Source organism: Molothrus aeneus, chromosome 3 (assembly GCF_037042795.1).
Source record: "Molothrus aeneus isolate 106 chromosome 3, BPBGC_Maene_1.0, whole genome shotgun sequence".
Classification (NCBI taxonomy): Eukaryota; Metazoa; Chordata; class Aves; order Passeriformes; family Icteridae; genus Molothrus; species Molothrus aeneus.
This window is the reverse complement of record NC_089648.1, coordinates 77,915,309-77,935,689: the sequence shown is the minus strand read 5'-3', so window position 1 is coordinate 77,935,689 and position 20,381 is coordinate 77,915,309. Positions and strand designations below refer to the sequence as shown.

The following is a 20,381-nucleotide window of genomic DNA, read 5'->3' as shown; positions in this document are numbered from 1 at the left end:
TGATTTTTGAGCCAGTAGAGGAATGAGGCCTTGACTGGAGTGGTGGGAGCAAAGCCTGGCTGGCTTTTGGGATAAAGCTCAGGAAGAAAGCCAGTGACTGACACTATATCTGCCATATCAGGGCCTGAACATAGTTTTACTGAGAGGAGCAGCTTGTCTTCAGGAATACTGGAAATAATGAGCATTGACTGCATTAAAGTATATTAAGCTACATCCACTCTGACATAGGTCTGTACAGAAGCCATTAGGACAAAGCTGAGTAACAAAAGCTAGTAGGACATTAGGACAGCTTGGAAACAACAAGAAATAGAGAAATATATATATTTCTATAATAGCTGAGTTGAATTTGCAGTAATAGTGGCAATCAACATCTTTGCTTCAGTGCATGCCAGTGGTGGATATGCCTTTCCAGGGCTGGCAGTTGGGCAGTTCTGCCTCTCTCACTCTTGGCTGCAAATTTGGTGTTGGCATGGGCTGCTTCTTACTGCACTTTGTCTTATTTCAGCCCAACAGTCACCCCCCCTCCCACAGCAGAGTGCTAGTCAGATTGCCATGGGTTGTGAATTAGCAGGGAAAATCCAGGAATTTTAAAAGAACAGTACATTTATTGAGAGCAGTTTGCTGTCCAGTGAACCCAGAGCCTAGCAGATAATTGCTACAAGAAGTAGTTTTGACTCTTTTGCTCCTTTGTAAAGCAGGACAGCAGTTGAGAACTTTCTCTCCCAAATTTGGACCAAGAACAATTTCAATGACTGTCTCGGCAGGTCAATATCACAGATGTCTGTTCCAAACTGCTGGGTAATTGCTTTGTGCAAAGACATTAATGAAATAATTGTTTTCCTCCAGGAATATGAAATTTGCTTATTCGATCCCATGAATCCCATTGAAGAAATGGCAAAGCCATTTCTTACTGTAGCAGAATTGTATGCACAACTCAGTTCTTTCTGACCTGCCTGTAGCTTTGTTTTTGTTGTGAGAATATAATTTGGAGTATATTTTTCCCCACATTGCTTCTTAATCTGTCTAGCCTGATATTTTTCAGACCTGTGGTTTCCTTCCTTCTCTCTCTTATTTTCTATTATTAAATCTTCCACACCACTGAAAATGTCTGAGATGTAAATTTTAGCAATTTTGGCACAGCACAAGTCTTCTTTTGGGTTATAATCAATGGATGCTCTAGCAGACTAAGGACAGGTTGAAAAACAACAAACAGGTTTCTTGCTGTGGGCTGATGCTCAGGATGGAGAACAGGGAAGATTGGGGTTATTACAACTAGTATGTACCCTAAAATGAATGGATAAGCTAACTGATGTGGTACTGTACAGAGGAAAGATCTGGATGGTTTGCAAGTATGTATTATTGTATTTAGGGTCTGATTCTGTTACATCCAAGCAAAGTAAATATTCCACTGGTATTTGTTAGGAGGGGGATGGTTTTTTGTAAGTGCCAGTCATTTTCTCATCAGTATTGCTCCCAATCCTGACTCCCATGTTTATGGTCTGTGTGTGGGACCATATGAGAGGAAGGAGAGAGGCAAGGCTGGAAGATCCCATGTAGCTGCAGAGGTGGAGAAGGTGGAAAGGAGCTGAGGGGGATGGAACAGAATGAATGTCTCTGTCCATCAGAATAAGCATGCTGCTGCAGCCTCATAGGCCACACAAGAAAGGGCTAAAGAGTAAATGGGTCTGAGAAATGGCATGATGTTGGAATGGCTTTACAAAGTGTAAATGTACACTTTGATATACCTTTTTCTTCAAAAGATGTGCTTGATGGGCAAGTCTGGCTCTGTACCTTTGGTGGCAGAGCTGAAAGCCCTGTCAGAGGTTTTACAGGCTTTTTTGTCTAGTTGATGCCAGTCACAATGGGATTGTGGGCAGCCCTCCCCCCTTCCCACCAGCATGCTGGAAACTGCAGCAGAGCAGCAGAGTTCCCTAGGAGAGCCCTACCAGCCTACAGCTGGGTCCCAGTCAGACAGGACTTTCTTTCAGCAGAGCTCAGGAGGAGGTTTATTTAAAGCCCTGGTCCTTTCTGTGGAGGAAGTAGGAAACGCTTCCTCCCTGTAGATCTCTATCCAAAGCTTTTGTCCACTTTCTTACAGTCCCACCCTGCTTGGAATCGCTCCAAAAACCAGCACGCAGCCAGAGCTGTGTGCTATTGTTCAGCAGGGTCATCCTTAGCTGCAGCTCCTCTCCTTTTCTAAAACACAGTTTGGGCACCAAATGCTGAAGAGCTCTGTCCTGAGCTATGGCATGTATAAATACCCATCTGTCTACTCTGCCTCACCATCCTCCTGCAGCTGGAAATGTCAGTTGCAGAGGAAATATGAGGGTCAACCTTCCTTTGGGAGGCTGTTTGATTCTTGCCACTGACTTTTAGTTGTGAAACTCAAAGAAGGTCTCAAAATAGGTCTGACAAGTCATGATCTCTGCAATAGAGGGTCAAGAAGCTAAAAAATTAATGTTAACCACAAGAATGCAAGAACCTAAAATGCTTTTAATGTACTACTGCTTACTCTCTTCAGAGGAGGGGTGGGGAAATGTGGGATTATTTCTGTTATGCTGTGTTTATCTCAGAGAAGTCCAGCAGCAGGATCATGCCTGTTTTTGCAGGGGGGTAAGAAGAGTCTGAATGACAGCCTCAGTCAGGGGAGAGTGTCAGTTGGAGGATGTACCTGGTTCTTCCATGGTCCAGACTAGCTTCAGCTGAGCAAATAAAACTTCATCTTCCTCTGGCAGGAATCTCTCCCCCAATGCCAGTGTGACTCCAAACATCTCTATCAGTTATAGAACTGACTCCCCTGACCCTGAGGGTGGTACATTTGCCGGCCTTCCCTTTTTTAACATATGTAGTGCCAACAAAGAGCTGTTAGCAGGTTTGAAGGCAAAGGGAACTTGCTATCGTGTGCTGAAAGATGTGTGTGCACCCCCCAGGAGAAGGCATCGCTTCAGAAACTTTCAATTCCTGCACCATCCTCCACCATCAGAGCCCTCCTTTTAACCACTGCCACAGCCTTTAAACACTTTTTTCCTGTTCCTTTCAAGAGGAAAAAATAAATGATAAATTATTGTGTTGATCTTACGCAAACGTTGCATTTACGGAAAGATCTTGTTGACATGGTTTCTCGCACAGGATACCTTCTCCTCCTGCAGAAAAGTTGCTGAAAGCTTTCAGGGAAATAGATAATGTTATCCTTGGGGAAGGGAAATTAAAAAAAAAAAAAAAAAAACAAGCCAAAAATGCCAGCCTGGTGTGGATCTAGTGTGGATCTTGGCTTGCAAAAGATGCAGAATTTGGTTTAGTAGGATTTTTTTAGTCCCATTAGAAGTGGAGCAGACTAGTAGTTGGTACCAGGTGTATCTTAGGTCTTTTCAGAGTCCAGAGTGATAAATTAAGAGGTTACAAAATGGCTGAGGTCAGTATCCTGACCACCTGCTGTGGCCATACCCAGGAAAGCTTATCTGTCCATGGCCTGATATGCTAAAACCTTACAGATTAGGCACTCTTTTTGCATTTGCTAAAATGAAGTTCATGAAGATCCTTCCACCTGAGAGAGCAATTTTAAGGGGCTATCAGGAGCAGATTTTCTCCCTCATCCCCTTCTCCTCATGTGAACATGAAAGTCCATCTTCAGCATCACTGTTGAGAGAAGACACATTTCCTGTTTTTGCAATCGAGACCTTCACCAATGCGGCACCAAGGCGGTGGGACAGGATGTGCCCCACATGTGGTCTCAGGTGCAGGTCAGCTCTTCTCATCCCACGCCTGTTGGGATGCTTCCTGCTTCAAAACTATCACACCTCCTTCCTGTTACTATACCCAGTTAGGGAAGAAAATACACCCATTTGGCCACTACTGGCATCAATTAGATATAAATATAAAATTCAGCATGATTTGATTTTCCATTTGTTTCTTACCCAGCCTGCTAACAAAGGCTCAGCTCCAGGCAGCCCTCACCCACAGTACTCAGAAAAACACAGTTGGTGTGGGTATTGCTGGGGATGGAGCCCTGTGGTGGAGGTTAATGAGAAAAGTGATGTCTTGAGTGCAGATTGCATGATTTGCTTCCAAGATGATTTGCATTGAAGTGTTAAACGCTACACAGAAATGCCAGAAGAGAGAAAGGATTTTCATAGGGCTGTTCTTGGTGCCCCTAAAATTACCAACATCTCTTCTTTCTCCTCTGATGTGGAGCACTCCCTTTCTTGGAGACAGACAGTCATATTGTTCTTCTGCATAATTTATAGTGAATGCACTTAAGAGCAAATCAAACTCTTGAGTGTTCTGGATTAATGGAAGTTGCAGCTACTAAATGTGTGGGCTGGAACTGGAGGTGTCCTGCCATGCTGCTGCACCAGCCTCCTCTTGCTTTGGTATTGACAGCTGGGAGAGTCCAGTCAGTGCTCTCTGACAGCTCAGTGAAGGGATGGTGCCCATTTTTGTAGGGATTTTAGAGGAACTAGTCACAAAATCATATGGTTTGCTGTTTTCTGGAGATAACTCTCCCATTTTTAATGATGAAAACTGAAGTGAGAGGTGAGAGAAGGTATTATTAGATCCCTGAGCATCATGCATGGCCAGAGAGATGGTCTGTCATATCACTGCTGGTCAAAAGGGCCCACTGTGTTTGGGGTCCACCTCACAGGAGCACCACTGCTCATCCCTGTGATCATTTGGTCTGGAGTTCACACCATCAAGGCACTGCCTTGGGCAAACACCCACGAGTGCCCTTGTAGGTGGTTGCCTGTGGGGAGCCACCAGTCTGGTGTGCCTTGGCATGGGCAGTCCTTGCCATGCAGGGAGGACAGCAGGACAGTGCAGGACAGCTGGGTGTCCACATCCCACCATAAATGTTGCTATAATCCAACACAAGGTGCCTGCCATTGTGTTCTCAAGCACAAAGGCTGCCCTGAAAATGACCTGAGCACAAACCTTGCATCATATTCCTGGTGTGACACTTTGTCCAGGGTCCATGGCTTTCCTGCACAGGATAGTAGTCACTGTAATTTTGGCTCCCTAGTTCTAAAAATTAATTTTGAAAAATCCCTGTGAGATTGGTACAGTCACATGTACCAACTTGAGTAATATCCTTAGCTATTCTAGAGCTCGGGCTGATTCCTACCAGCAGATTTGGTCTTCTGCTCCTTGAATTCCTGCATCCAGCAGAACCAGGTTCCTTCCTTACGAGTGGGATGCTGTTCTCATGTAGTTATTTCACTCTCAGCTTTTAATTCACATCTCTGTAAGGAGAAAAATCCAGGAAAGTTATACTCTAGGTTTGCTATTAGATTTGAAACTTCAGTGTTTTTCTCATTCAACAAATAGAAAAATAAAGCTGTGAAACAATTTGATTACTATTATTTACCACTGAAGGGGAAATAAAATACTGTTTTGAGAAAAAAAATTTTTTAGTAATTTTACAAGGAATTTAACTAGTGGCTTTTATGCTATTTTGAAGTGATGATCAATTTTAAAAAAAAAGGTACTTTAGAAACCTAGATTAATAAAATAAATGGGTGCATATATATTAGATGTCATATTTTTGGAACAAAAGCAACCTGTGTATTAGTAGTAAAAATTGTTAGCCATAGCTGTGAATTTGGAGGTTGAACATGTTGGTAACAAAGAATCTTTCTCTTTTGGTTGATTTTTTTCCCTCCAGTATATCTTAATACTTTTAGTTTATGTTGAAATTTTGTTAGAGCTAGCTGGTTGGCATATTTCCAAAGCCACATTTCGTAGCATATTTTTGATGCCTTAAGTTTTAGCTTTCATATTTTCTCGATTCTGTTCTATGTTAGGGTGTAACTCTGAACTTCATATAAAATGTTAGCAAGTTTTCTTCACAGTTTAGTTAGACAAAACAATCCTTTTCCAGCCAAGAACCAAGGACACCATTGCAGCTTCAGGCCCAAAAAGTACAAACAACAGCGAATTGCGGAGAGCAAACTGGGAGGATGGGACTTCATAACCTGAAGTTGTAATTGGACAATTAAACCCAGTATGTAAATGGACCAAAACTTATAAAAGTGTAAAAACTTGTGACTTGGAGTCCATCTTGGGTGTAGCCTCAGCTGGGCTCTTGTACTGCCCGGGGTGTATCCTTCAAAGGCCTTTTAAATAAGTACCTACTTTATTCCTTTAACCCTGTCTAGCCTCTGTTCAGGGAGCCTCTCAAGGCATCATTTTCACTAAAGATACACCTGCTAAAGAAAACTTTTTTAGTTAAATAAAAACGTTTCTTTTCACTCTTTGAAAGCAAACCCAACTCTCTTCCCTGCTCTTTTTCAAAGTAGCTACCCTGAAATCCCCTTGATTCCTCCAAGCCCCGTATCTCAGCACAGTACCTGCTGCTGGGCAAGGAAAGGATGTCAGATCTTTTCCTTGTTTTTTTATTTAGGTATCATTAGCAGCGAGGATGGTCTTGCAGACCATGCCTGAGAGCTGGGTATCATCTGTCATTGTCTAGTTAGCCAGTGTCCTTGTCCCCAAACTCTCCATCTTCTCCACAGGAGTGGCTCTGATGCTGTGGAATTAGCTCAGGTGCCATTGGCTGGCTCTTCTTACTGCCAGAGTTTGACTAATTATTCTGAAATTTAGTCCGGATTCCTTTCTCTCAGGGCTGTGATTATTCTGTAGAGAATTTTTCTGTGATTTACCTTTATCAATTAAATAAATGCATCATAGGAAACTTCTAAAATCTAATGACAAAACAGCCCAACTGTGCTACTTCTGTGGTTTTAATTATATTAACAACACAGTGCCTTGTGCTAATTTTTGTCACTTTTCTTCTCTTTTTCTAAAAGTGTTCTCTCTGATTTCCCAGTTCCCATCAGGAACCTTCCCCTATCCTGCAGGCCAGCACTCAATGAGTTTTATTAAAAATTATGTAATACAATACTACATTCAGTGAACATGACGTGGGTTTTTCCTCATGCAACCCAGCCTTCTCAGAAAAAGACCTTGTGCACTAAGACATTGTGCAGACATGTTTTCCTTGATCTGCAATATTGTGTAAACAAACTGTAATTTTTTTAAGCCTTGCCAACTTTGCACAGCATCTGAAAAAATAGGACTGGCTGCTTCTCCCTTGGTTTTGTTTAAAAAGAAAGGACAAAGGGAGGAGATGAGGAAAATCCACTCATGATTTTCTTTTCCTGTCTGCAATCACAAGCTGCATTACTGCCCAAACTGCTCCCACCCAAATTAACCCAATTTCCTAATTTACTTGAAATATTTCTGTGCTTTTCTTACTGCATTGGGAATATTTGCCCTTTACAGTAATAAGCTCTCCTCCCTGAGATGGAGAACATCATGGAGAGCTCCCCAAAGAGCTGCCACGTTTCTGGTCCCGACATGGGTCTCATTTATTACTCACTAGCAACAACTCATGGATGTTTGGGGGTAGTTTGTGATTCTTTGGCTTCTTTTCAGTAGCTTGTAACCATACCATCCATGGAAAGCTCTCCTCTGCTGGTGGGGGTCAGTGTTGGTGGGCACAGTGGGCAGCAATGGGTGCAGCAAGTGTCAGCATCCCCATGCTCTTTGCAGTGACTCCAGCACCTGGGAAGATCCTGCCACAGGGATCTGCAAGAGCCTCTTCCCCACACACTTGTGATCTGAATGTAAAATGGTTCTCAGGTTAATGTACTGATGCTCCATGTCAGTGACTAACTGATTTTTCCCTGTAAATCAGGAATATGATCCTGAATAAAGTGACTTCAATAGATGGGAGCAGACACCTGTAAGCGAATTTATTCTGTTTCAGCCTTTGCAGCTGACTCTGTGAAATGACTGTGCCAGCCTTTGTCTCACATAGCTGTTTGCAGGGTTGGAGTATTTGTAATTATATCGTTCTTTGGCAAGGTGAGGGGTAGGTGGCTATTTATAATGGATTTTCATCCCAGACATGGAATCAGATTTTCAAGACCATATAGTTCCCGGGTATGTGTTTATGGATAAACTTAGACAGTGAAGTGGCTCGAGGTCTCCTTACCAATTCACTCTACCTTTCGAAGGACATTCAATGAGCATATGTGAATTGTTACTGAGTTTTCTGAAACTGAAATGTGGGTGGTACATTGAGTGGTCTTTCACCCACTGTTTTTAATAAACTTCTGAAAATGATTGAACTTGAAAGTAAGTTGCAAATAAGCAATGTTTCTTATATAAATAAAAGCAGATTTAGTCACTGAAAGTGAAAAATTTAAAAAGACCATTTATTTATTTAGACTGGTTTTTTCTTCACTTGTCAGGTTTTGTTTTTCTTTCTGTTTCCCTGAAGGCAGCAACAGAAGCAGCTTCAGCCCCTCTTGACAGGAGCCTTTTGCATCTCAAACCCTGCAGGCTTTGAATTTTTTGCGGCATTATTGATTAAGGTATTTCTTTTATCTCACTGCTAAATTATTAGCTTTTCAAGAGGTGATGATACTCCTTTTGCAATTCAGACTTTATCAAAAGGTGTTACTTTTGGGCCTGTGTCTGCAGCCTGGGAAAATGCGACAGGTGCAGCAGTGGCTGGTATGTGGGTGTCGGCTTTTGCCGCAGGGCAGGAAAGAAGTTCACACGAGTTTACCAGGCAGGACCAGATATCTATAGCAACGTATTTGTATATCCTGTGCCTTGTCTGTTGCAACGCTCGTTGCTTAGGATACTGACATTAAAACATGTAACAAAATCTGCTCTTCACTCTGGAGTTCATTATCTGTCCCAGCCCATGGAACTGCGCATTTCCCTCCATCCCCAGCTCAAATCAGAACCCCTGAGCAGCCCTCGGCAAAGCAGGGTCCAGAGGATGTTGTTATAATGCTGTTCTGCAGCCTATTGCTGCATGATCATTTTTTACCTGAACATTTGTCACTAGCTGGGGTGTGTGGGAGCCCATCTCCCTCTTACAGCCTGGCCCGCGGGAGCTGGAGGCTTCCTGAACACCTCTGTGTGTGGCTGAGCTGGTGGGAGCTGCTGCTGCTAACCGTGCAGGAAATGTACTCTCGAGGGCGTGCTCCTGAGCTGTGCCAACACAGATCTTCAGTGGCTCAGGCTTGCCTTTGGGCTGCCTGTGGGGAGTTTTTTGTGGTGTTTTGTTCGGTTTGTTTTGTTGTTTGTTTGTGGGGCTTTTGTTTGGGGTTTTGTTTGCTTATTTGTTTGGGTGGGGTTTTTGTTGTTGTTTTTTTGCTTTGTTTTAGTTTTTAATACAAATATCAAACTTTTAAAGATAGAGCCTCAGTGACAGATCTGGTGCTTTAGGTATTTCAATAAAAAAACATTCTACCCCTGTTGAAATGGTTCTTGCATTTCAGACCAACCCAGAGCAATGTTTGCTGCCTGGCTTATGCTGTTAATTTTCTTTGGGCTCCTGCAGTCATGGAGCAGCTTCATGACTGTAACAGATTTGACACACTTATTCTGCTTTATAAGTGAGCACTGCAAGAGAAACGGTGCTACACTTCCCCCCTGCAAAGCAGATAGCTCAGATAATATGAAGAGTATTTGTTCTGTTTCTCTGTGCACTGCCTTTCTCAGCTGGAAAGCACCTCTGTCCTATAGACAGGCATTTCATCAATTTTCCTCTTTTTATTAGCACTAAATTAGTATCCAAGGGGGTTTGCACAAGGAAATACATATCTAAGGAGTTATTCTTCCTTTTGCAGCTGTAACTGATTCACTGAGAGGATCCCATGATGAGCTCATTTCAAGGCAGTTTTGCTTTCACAAGCTTTGCAGTAAAAAGCTGATTTGGTCTCTGGCTTTCTGGGTTACATGGTCAAAGCACACTTCTACCGGCTGTGACTGGTGGTTGACAGAGAGCTCTTGTGAAAGTGGGATGCCCTGAGCTTTGTTACAAGTATTTCAAGTACTTTAGTGTGTGGAAGCTGACAGCCAGTCCATCTGTTGGTTAAAACACAGAATTGCTACTTTAGCTGTTTCAAACTTTGCTACAGTTACTCACCCTGTGCTGCACAGTCCAATCTTGTGGTTTAACCCCAGCCCGCAGTGGGATGAGGATGAGAATTGGGGGGGAAAGGTAAATCTGTGGGTTGAGATAAGAACAGTTAAATTACTGAAATAAAAGAAAATATTATTATAATAAGTATGATAACAATTGTAGTGAAAAGGGAGATAATAAAAAGAGAGAGAGAGGTAACATCCAAGAGAAACAAAAGTTGCACAGTACAATTGCTCATCACCTGCTGCCCAGTGCCCATTGCATCCCTGAGCAGTGATCAGCCCCCTGCCCCGACAATCCCCCCCAAGTTATATTCTGACCATGACAGCATGGATTATCCCCTTGTTCAGTTCAGGGCACCTGTCCTGGCTGTGCTCCCTCCAAATTTCTTGTGCACCTTCTCACTGGCATAGCACAGGAAACTGCAAAAATCTTTGACTTGGGGTGAGCACAGCTCAGCGACAACTAAAACTTCAGCCTGCTATCAACATTATTTTCATTCTCAAATCCAAAACACAGCCCTGTGCCAGCTACTAGGAAGAAAATGAACACTGCCCCAGCTGAAACCAGGACACCAGTGTGTGTCTTGGCCTCAGTAAAAGACGTTTTTGCTCATCGTTAGGCTTTTGCTATGAGATTGTTGCTGATTTTTTGTAAGCCTAGAAAGACAGAGTTTACATTCAGGTGGGAGTTCTCTGGCAGCTTGGTTTTGAGCCTGGCTAGAATTAATTAGAATTAGAACAGGCGCCACATAATTTTAACAAAAATTTTGGTGTGAAACTGGAACAAAAGTGCATCTGCATTTCCCCCTGTTTAAGCCTTACATGGCCCGGGGTCTCTTTGATGAGCAGTGATTGACTTGCTAAGGCCTCAGCTCTGCATTTAGAGAACCAAGATGCTCCTTGTCTGATCACCTCAAGGGCATTCCTTCGATTGTTTTTCTTACTGCTGTGATAGTGCCAGATGCTCTGAGGGCTTTTGCTCATCAAGGAAAGCAGGGACAGACCTTGCTGCAGTGTATGTGATATCTCTTCCCTGGATTTCACCTTGGTGTGATGGGAATTGAGGGAAAGGCAAGCTGTGCTGGAGTTAGGTCTCTGCTAACTGCCCAGGGCAATGTTGGGTGCAAGGATGTCTCTTCTGCTTTGCTTTCTACACCCACTGTAATAAGTGATTTAGCTGGTAAAGGCTTGTTAAAAAAAAGCAACAAAACACAGCCCTAATCACAGGACTGACCAGAGCATCCCTCCCTGTGATTTCCATTAGCAGCCATCCTCTGAGTGGTCTTGTGGCTAAATCAGCTGCTGAGCCTCTGGAAAGTGATTTGATGAAAGCATTTTATAGCAATCGAATGAAATGTCAGTTGGATGCCAGCAGCAGGGGTTGCTGTCATGATTAATGAGATATTTAGGCATTTCATTTTGAAGGAGCTACCTGCAACACAATTTACATCAAAGCCGTTTTTTTAGATGGGCTTTAATAAATTAATGTTAATGTTGGTTATTTAATTATTCACATGAAATTGGTTACAACTGCAGGATTGCATTTGGGCTGAACACGTTATGAAGCCTTTCAGAAAGCTCATATGCAAAAAAAGGTTGTGTTCAGAGCATTGCACATCTTCTGATATAAAGTCATGTGAAAGAGGAGGAAGGGTTGAAAGGGCCTGTAATCTTTTGAATGCACAGATTGCTTGAATATAGAGGTTTTGAAGCTGATATTTAATGAGCATCTCTTCAAATAACAAGATGTATCTAGGAGAAGTAGTGACATCTAGTTCTAGATTTATTTATTTATTCTATTAATCTAGAATTATTACCTTACCTCTCTGCTGTCTAGGGGTGTCTATTTTTTTAAGGGAACAGGAATGATAAAGATATTACAGGAATAGGGAAAGATTAAAACCTCTTTTAACTACCAGTTGTAAGTTTTTCAGTCCTTAACCCTGAGAGTCAATAAAGCTGAGACAATTTCTGCTTATGTGTTAAGTGGGCTCTGCTGTTCCTCCTGCCCCTCTCCCAGGGAATTCTGAGGCACTGGTTGGTGAGGCAGGGACTACTTTTCCAGACACTAGTTGTTACAAAGCACCTGAGAATCATGAAGTGGAGTGGCTCACTGAAGGCTGGAAACTGCAGACACCTCCTCACTCAAGGAGAGGAACATACTATTACAATTTCTGCTCTTTAAAGAAATGGATCACATCTGATCCATTATTCGCTCCAAGCTGCTCTTTTCTGCAATTTGACTTCAGCAGACTGGAATATTGTGTTTTCTGCCCTCGGCACTGCAAGGATGCCTATCTGGAGCAGAGAAGATTTGAAGATGGAAAGGCAGTGGCAGTAGCTGAGAGTTAGTGGTTTAACTGGAGGGCAGCCTGATGCTGTCCTAGGGGTGATAATGGTGGGGACCAGGAGCTGTAGCATCCCTGCAGGTTGGGAGCAAGCAGAGGCATGTCAGGTATATGGAGAAAACTCTGCAATATAATGGAAAAAATAAAACTTTGGAGTTGAAGTATTGGCAGCTTTTCTGGAAAACAGAAGTGCTAATGATAACACAGTTGTCCGTTAATGCACGGAACTAACGAGCAGCTGTTTGTCTCTGAGCATTAAGCCACAGAGCAGGATGTGGATTTTTTACATTGCTGAGGCAGTGCACAGACTAAATGGAATACAAATAAAACAAGCTTACATTCTGCTGTAGAGCAGCTTATTTTTTGCTGACCTTTAGCATTTTAAATTTTTTTGGGTTCTTATGCACGCTTGGAATTTTTACTCTCTGGGAAGTGCTTAGCCCCTGTTTTTCCTGGTTTCTGCATGCTTTGCAGCCCAGCTCTTGCAGTTTCCAGGTAGTCTGCAGTGTTGGCCTATGACTAACCTGTCTTCTGCATTGGCTCTGAGCAAACCCAACAGGCACAACAGCCTGTGCAGAGAAACATCATTTATGCAAACCAGTCACGGGGGTTTGTGCACACTTGTGAATAAACTTCTTGAATATGAGGAAGGACATGAAGCTCAACCTCTAGCTCAGCAGCATAGTTTATATTGCTAGGTAGCCATGAAAGACTGCAAGGGATAAAAGTAAGAAATTATCAAGGTTTTGTTTTTTCCTTGTTGTTGCCTAAGTGCAGAATGAACATGTTTCATTTTGCTAAAGGATCTCTCCCATTGCTGGGCAGTCTCACCTTGTGTGGCACAACATGGGCATTGTCAAGATAGAGGACAGACCCAGCCCTCTCGTGATATCCTGATGAAATTCTGGATTTAAATGTGCTTTGGCCCTGGTGAGAGAATATTGAACCTACTGAATAAGCTTCTCTAAAAGTATAAACCCAAGTAAACCTGAAAAGAGTTGCTTTGCCAAACATTTTGCTTTAAAAAGCCTTATTTTCTGATTTTCTGGGCGGGCTGGAAAGGATGAAATCCCTTGTACTGGTGCTGCTGTAGCAGTGATCCATCTGCTCATGCTGCCTCCACGTCTGAGAAGAAGAGGGAGAAGCCTTTTGGGGTGCTGCTGCTGAGCATGAGCTTACCCTTGCTGCACCCTCCTGTGACCCTCAGGTGCCACAAGGAGCACCAACCAAGGCCCACCATACAGGATCAAGCTCCCACTGCTGTAGGGCAAGGGATGCGGGGAGGGAGGAGAAGCTGTATAAGCCAAAGGGTTTCAAAGAGCATCTGGACAATGCAAACATGATGGGCACAGAGCCACCTGCCCTTCTTGCTTCTTGTTCAGCTGCATTTACTTTCACTTTTGAATAGATGGATTTGTCTTTTCATCACTGCTGCTGTCCCTGCCCGCTCCCGCTCAGTCATTGCAGCAGATCAGCCTGTGTAGGAATCCAGAGCTGGACATTGCAAGCCGTGTGATGGAGGAGTGGGATTGCAGCACAGAACTAAAATACTGATCTTTATTGTTTACCATATAATAAGGATTAATAATAAGAATGAATATTTCCCAAATACTTCCTCCTGAGCTATTTCCCTTCCACAGCATATTAGTCACTGAGAGAGCTTAGAGGAGAGGAAAGGGAGCCAAATTAAATGAGGTCTTTTCCTGGTGATTTATAGCATCCTTTTTCTCCTCTTTCCCCCTTGCCCCAGGGGGACCCTCTGTTTCTAGCAGGGTTCTACCTCTCCCCAGCCCCCTCTGCCTAGTGTGGCTGGAGCTCAGGCAGATTTTTCTCTTGCTTTGCAGCTGCTGAACCCAGACCCAGAAGAGGATGGGGAAGCAGAACAGCAAGCTGCGCCCCGAGGTGCTCCAGGATCTGCGTGAGAACACCGAGTTCACAGACCACGAGCTGCAGGAGTGGTACAAGGGCTTCCTAAAAGATTGCCCCACGGGCCATTTGACTGTAGAAGAGTTTAAAAAAATATATGCAAATTTTTTTCCCTATGGCGACGCGTCGAAGTTTGCGGAGCATGTCTTCCGCACCTTTGACACTAACGGCGACGGGACAATCGACTTCAGGGAATTCATCATCGCCCTGAGTGTCACCTCCCGGGGCAAGCTGGAGCAGAAGCTGAAGTGGGCGTTCAGTATGTACGACCTGGATGGCAACGGGTACATCAGCCGTGGGGAAATGCTAGAAATAGTGCAGGTGAGCATTATCTCTATTGGACGTCTTCTTTGTGGTGATGTAACCTCTTCACCATGAGACAGCTGGAGCTGGAGATGAGGGATGTGCTGAGCTGGGTCACTCCTGCCCCGGGGAGGTTCCTGAGCCCATGGTCTTATAGGACCCATGATGGGACCTACAAGATGCAAATGAAGAAAGGCCTGAGATATGAACAGGGCACTTGTGCAGCTGGCCTGCAGCCAAAATTCTGCAGCTCTCCTGGGGGTTTCTTAGTGTGATGTTCACAGGATCAAAAACCCTAAATGCAGATTCTGTTGACCTGATTAATCTCAGAATTAATGCTTTGAATCTTCAAATCTGAGTCAATGTGAACTCTGGATGAAAGGCTGTAGCATGCCTTTGTGTCCCAAAGGGAGAGGACCTGTATACCACAGGCTGTAGTGGGGGCAGGCAGCACAGTCCCCTGTGCCCCTACCTTATGTGCTGGCAGGGGTTTGGCCTCGGCAGTGGCTGCTTGTCACCCACTGTGCAGCTGAGATGTGTGTCCTGTGCAGTGCAAGGGAGTCGTGCATCATCCAGTGCCCTAACACTGGTACTCATGGCTGGGATGGGATAATTTAGGTGGAAGTCTAGGACTGCAGACACTCTAAAGAGGTCTTATCATTATTCATGTTCTTGTAAGTCAGGAGAAGCATTTCTTTACCCATCCCCAAAGGCAAACAACCCCTATTGCTGTATATTCATATTCACCATAATCCATGTAGCACCCCACATGCATACATACAACTGGGTGGAGGGTGAGAGGCAAAGAGGCACTGGCTTAGCCCTGCTGCACCATTGTCTCCTCTATTTCAGCTCAGTCCTGCTCATACATTAGTCTAGTCTCTGACTTTCAGTTAAACTGACCCAGCTCTTCTTTTGAAGCACAAATGAATACAGGAAAGAAAAATAAATAAAAAGCTGCAGTCAGAAATTCCCATTCATTTTGGTTTATAAAGTCCTGCAGCTGCCTGCCTGGGTCAGCTGTCTTTTTTTGTTGCTACAGGCTTAAATTCTTTTCCTCTGTCCCATGCTTTATCATTTGGGTTATGTTTTTCTTATATCTCTTTTTTTAAACTTTTTTTTAATACTCAGGCAATTTACAAAATGGTTTCATCAGTAATGAAAATGCCAGAGGATGAATCCACTCCTGAGAAGCGAACAGACAAGATCTTCAGACAGATGGACACAAACAATGACGGTAGGATTGCCACTGGCACCCCTTCCTAAGCTCTGGAAATAAAGGTTTTCTAGCCCAGCCTTGGTAGATGGCAGAATTTCAGGAGAGTGGAGAAAGTGTAGGAATGTCCCCACTGGTGCCTCTGGTCTCTGCCTGGCCTTGTTAAGCATCTCTGGTCCATGATAAATAGGATCAATAAGTGAGCAGTGAACAGAGGGTGAATTTTCCTGCTGGGGGGCTGATAGGTGAATCCCCTTCTGCAAAGGCTCCTCTGAAATCCCCATGTCTTTGGGTTATTTTCTCTGGGCATAGCACAAACCTGGCACAAGATTTTGTTCCCACTGCCCTTGATAGGGTTGCACTCCTGGGTTTGTCATCAGTAACCAGTCCTGAATGTGGTTGGGCACCTGAAAGCAAAAATTCCCCAGATCCATAACACTTATTTTCTGTGCGTGTTTATAGCGTGTATAAACACATGGTCACACACCTCTGTTGCACTATGAGCATCAGGGAGATGTAGCAGCTCCCAAGCCAGGTTGTGGAGCTCCTTGATAAATTATCTGACAATGTTCACATCACAACCTCTCCACCTGTGCTGGCTCATTTCCTTGGGCTTGAAAAATACAGGCAAAAAATGATCAATTTCTTCTTCTCATCAGCCTGATGACATGTTTCCTCTATTCCCAGCTGAGGTGGAGCTTTTGCCTGGGAATTACCCTGTCAGAGGCTGAGGTGGCAGCTGCCCACATCAGTCAGGAGCTGTGTCCTATTGATGTGCTCAGTGAGAGCAAAGACTTGATTCTAGCACTGAGATATGGAGACCTGAAAAAATACCATTTTATGTACATCAAGTGTTTTATTTAAGAGGATTTTATGGCTGCATTTTGGTGTCTGCTGCTGCAGTCCCCAGGGCAAGTTCCTGGCCTTGCTGAAGTCCTCAAGTATTTTACCTTTGACTTCATCAAAACTAGCACTTCATCCCCTGGCTTAACATGTGGAGGGCTCTAAAATAACATGATTAAAATATTTTTGGTCTGTGGAAAGTAGCAATGCGTGCAGATGTGTAACAGAGTAGTGGTCCCAAAATCTGCCATATAAATGCATCCTCCATCTGTTGCACTTTGTTGCTGAAATAAAATCATCCTATTCCCAGTAAAATATCAGCTCTGCAATCCATGCAGTGCCAAGGAATAACATCTGCACATGTGTGTCTGATGGCTGAAAATGTTTCTTCCCCATCTGACTGTTGGGCATTGCAAACAGATTTTGATTTGGGCTTTGCTTTTAAGTAATACAAGGTAAAGGGCAAACCAGTAAATATCCTGATAATTAGGAGACCTCTGCTTTTGTTAAAAACACTTGGTTTGGGAACATTAGCTTAAAAGCCAGAAATTAGTGTGCCATGGGTTTTTAAGCTTCTGTAATTTCTCTAAGAGGAAGGCCTGCTCATTCATGCAATCACAGAGCTATGTCCCTAAGTGCCATATCTACACATCTTTTAAATGCCCTGGGCAGTCTGTTCCAATGCTTGACAACCCTTTTGGGGAAGAAATTTTCCCTAATATCCAATCTAAACCTTCCTTGGTGCAACTTGAGGCCATTTTCTCTTGCCCCATGTTGTGTTACTTGGGAGAGGAGTTCCTCCCTGTTCAACCTGTTTTCGGTGCTGGCCACCAGGGTCATTCCTCTTCCATCCCCACAACAGGCTGGTAGCATCCTGGGGCTGGTCCAAACGGGCACAGCGAGCTGGTACCTCTCTCTCTTTGGGTGCATGTGGCCAAAAGTGGCAGCAGGCAGCTCCCAAGTGCAAGATGTTTGTGTGTGGATCCTGTCTTGAGCATAGCAGTTTGGGGTGGGTAAGGATAGCCCCGGGGTGTTGTATGAGGGTAGGGTAGGTGAGTGCACAAGCTAGTAATCTAGACATGTCTAGTAATCAATCATGCTTGTTGCCTCCTTTTCATAGGGAAAATTGCTTTGTTCATTAATATTGCCACATCCTATTTCTGCCGTGGTTCTGAATGGTGGAGCAGGGGAGTATTGGTGCTAGCTACCTGCCAGGGGGCTGGGTCACCCCACCATGAGATCTGAAGGACCAGATGGAATATTTCCTCCTTGCTGTACCATGACATTCCATGGGACTGTTGGAGCCAAGGGACACTGAGGTGGTTGCTCCTTCAGAGATCAATTTTCAGACCCTCAGACTGTTACAAGGTCCATCCAAGTCAGTTCCTCCAGCCTAAATTAAAGATGTATAAAACAGAAATGCTCAGGAGCAACACATAGCAGTAGGTGTGCCCCAGGGCTGGCTTTGCTTGTAAAAAAAGAAAACAACAAAACCCATCCTGTTCCTGTACACCCAGAAGGGCACAGCAAGTGACTTGCAAAGTCATGGAATCATGGAATAGCTTGGGTTGGAAGGGGCCTTTGAAGGTCACGTAGCTATACACCCCTGCAATGAGCAGGGACATCTTGAACTAGATCAGGTTGCTCAAACCCTGGTCCAACCTTGTAGGTGCCAGAGAAGCCATGACTGTTCAGCCCCACGTGTCACAAGAAACAAGAGGACAAAGTGGGGATATTTGGAATATTTAGGTTTCAAGTGTTGTAGTAATAAAAGCATCATTTCAAAGCATACATGTGTTTAGGTACCATACCTTGTGTTCATATGTCACGTTATTCATATAGTCTGATTCTGAGCAAAAAGCTGCCAAATGGTATTGGAATAGTTGTTTTTAGATTTTGGACTTTTAAAATAAAGAAATAGCAATTATTATGCTGGATTGGTTTGCAGAAGAAAAATGCATTTGAGCTTAAAGGCTTGAGTAGGATTTAGCTGCCGTGCATTGCGCTAAATTCCCCTCGATGCCTTTGCGTAGATTAAATAGATGTTACATTGCCTCGTGAAGAGGGATTCTCTGCTACAACAATGGTGACAGGAACAACTGACTCTTAAAAAACGATTTCCATTTTGGTTGTCCTCCCTATCAGGTAAACTGTCGCTGGAAGAGTTCATCAAAGGTGCCAAGAGCGATCCCTCCATCGTGCGGTTGTTACAGTGCGACCCCAGTAGCGCGAGCCAATTCTGATGAAAGCGGACAGTGCGCTCAGAGAACCTCGGCTTGTGTCCTTCAAGCTTTGCTCGCAAACGGATGCCTTCTCAACCATCCCTCCACACTTCGCGGATAAGACCCCGTTGCCAGATTGTGTGTGTGCGTGTGTCCGAGCGAACCAGCCCTCGCTCCCCCACTAACACCAGTGCAGTTCTCCTGCGGCAGCTCCGGTTCTGCTTCCCAGTAACGTTACCATTCACTCTGCACATTTGAAACATTAATCGAAAGGTTTGTTTACATGCAGCTACAAGAGAGTTCAATGGCTGGCGAGATACCACTTCACTTAGTCTGTGAGAAAGGTGATGTTCCCATAGTTCCCGAGAAGATGCTAGGTAGGACTTTTACCCAAAATAGCAGATGGTAGATAATTTATTTTGCTTCAGAAATTACTATGTTGGGGGGGAAAAAAAAGGAAAAAAAAAAAAAAAAGTGGACTGAATGGAGTAGAAAGTTAAAAAAAAAAAAGAAAAAAAAAAGCAGCTTTCCTGGGCATGGTTCCAATTTTCTTTTTGAGGAAAATTGCTTGCACTTATCTAATGGTCTTTACTTTCTTTTAATATATATATAAATTATATATATATGGTGAAGTAAAATTTTAAATATTTAGGTCATCTATTTAAGGCATAAAATAGAATTCAAGCTTTGTTTCTTCTAGTCGTCTGTGATTTATTCAAATCTTGGAGATTGTTTTTTTGTGATATTTATGCATTAGCAAATTGCTGTTCCAAAAGAAATGCATGACTAGCAGTTTGTGGATATTTCACTCTGTTTAATTCCTGAATGCAAATATTTGTTCATTTTTACTGTCAGTCATTCTGGTATTACTGTATTAACAAAAGACCTGAAAGGAGTTCATCCTCATTTTGTATTTCTCAGTGGAGTCCTAATTTCTGGTGGTTGCTGCGTTAAATGGCTTTTGAGTGCCCTGAGGTGATGTGACTGGCACTGCTGTTCTCAACTTGGCTACACCTCCTCCCTTTTGCTGTCGATATGTTAATAGTCTTGTGCATTCCAGTGTTATTTAATATCTGCCTAATGCCAAGAAATATTAATTGAAATAAAAGACTACTTTTCTTGTCACTGCCTGTCTTGATCTAAGGCATGCACCAAGTTCCCAGTGTCAGGTATTTGGGGAAGGGCAAGGATGGCTCCCTGCACAACACCTCTCAGTCTTGTCTAAGACACATTGCCTTTAAATGCATAGGGGTTTTGGGAGCTGGCTGTTGTGGCTGGGTTAACACAGTGGTGTTGGTGCCTGTGGGATCCAGCTCTATCCCAGCTGAATCCAGGGTAAAGATTGCAGAAAGCTGACAACTCAGTTTCTGCTGGATGCAGAGCAACTCAAGGCAATGAAGGAAAAGCTGCTGGTCCTGCTGGCTGGGCTGCCATGGTCACAGCTTTTTAAACTAGTTCCTGTCAGGTACCAGGTACTTGCTGGATTAACATTTGACATGGATATCATGGGAAGCAATTTTCTCCACATTCATCAGGTCTGCCAGTAGCTGCATAAGCCTGCCCTCTCTGCAAAATAAA

At 43.6% G+C, this 20,381-nt stretch overlaps 1 protein-coding gene across 3 annotated transcripts in view; it reads left to right on the top strand.

Annotated features, from left to right (window-relative positions):
* The window catches only part of HPCAL1 (hippocalcin like 1), a 64,318-nt gene extending 44,390 nt beyond the window's left edge, over positions 1-19,928 (top strand). For 2 of the 3 annotated variants that reach the window (XM_066547220.1, XM_066547218.1), the window contains 3 exons: positions 14,138-14,540; positions 15,654-15,759; positions 18,727-19,928. In XM_066547220.1, coding sequence (XP_066403317.1) covers positions 14,163-14,540; positions 15,654-15,759; positions 18,727-18,824 — 582 coding nt within the window. In that variant the 5' untranslated portion in view covers positions 14,138-14,162 and the 3' untranslated portion in view covers positions 18,825-19,928. Of the gene's footprint in view, positions 1-8,252; positions 8,376-14,137; positions 14,541-15,653; positions 15,760-18,726 lie in introns of all 3 variants that reach the window. The other variant, XM_066547219.1, reaches the window with a different exon arrangement.
* Positions 19,929-20,381: the final 453 nt, after the last annotated feature.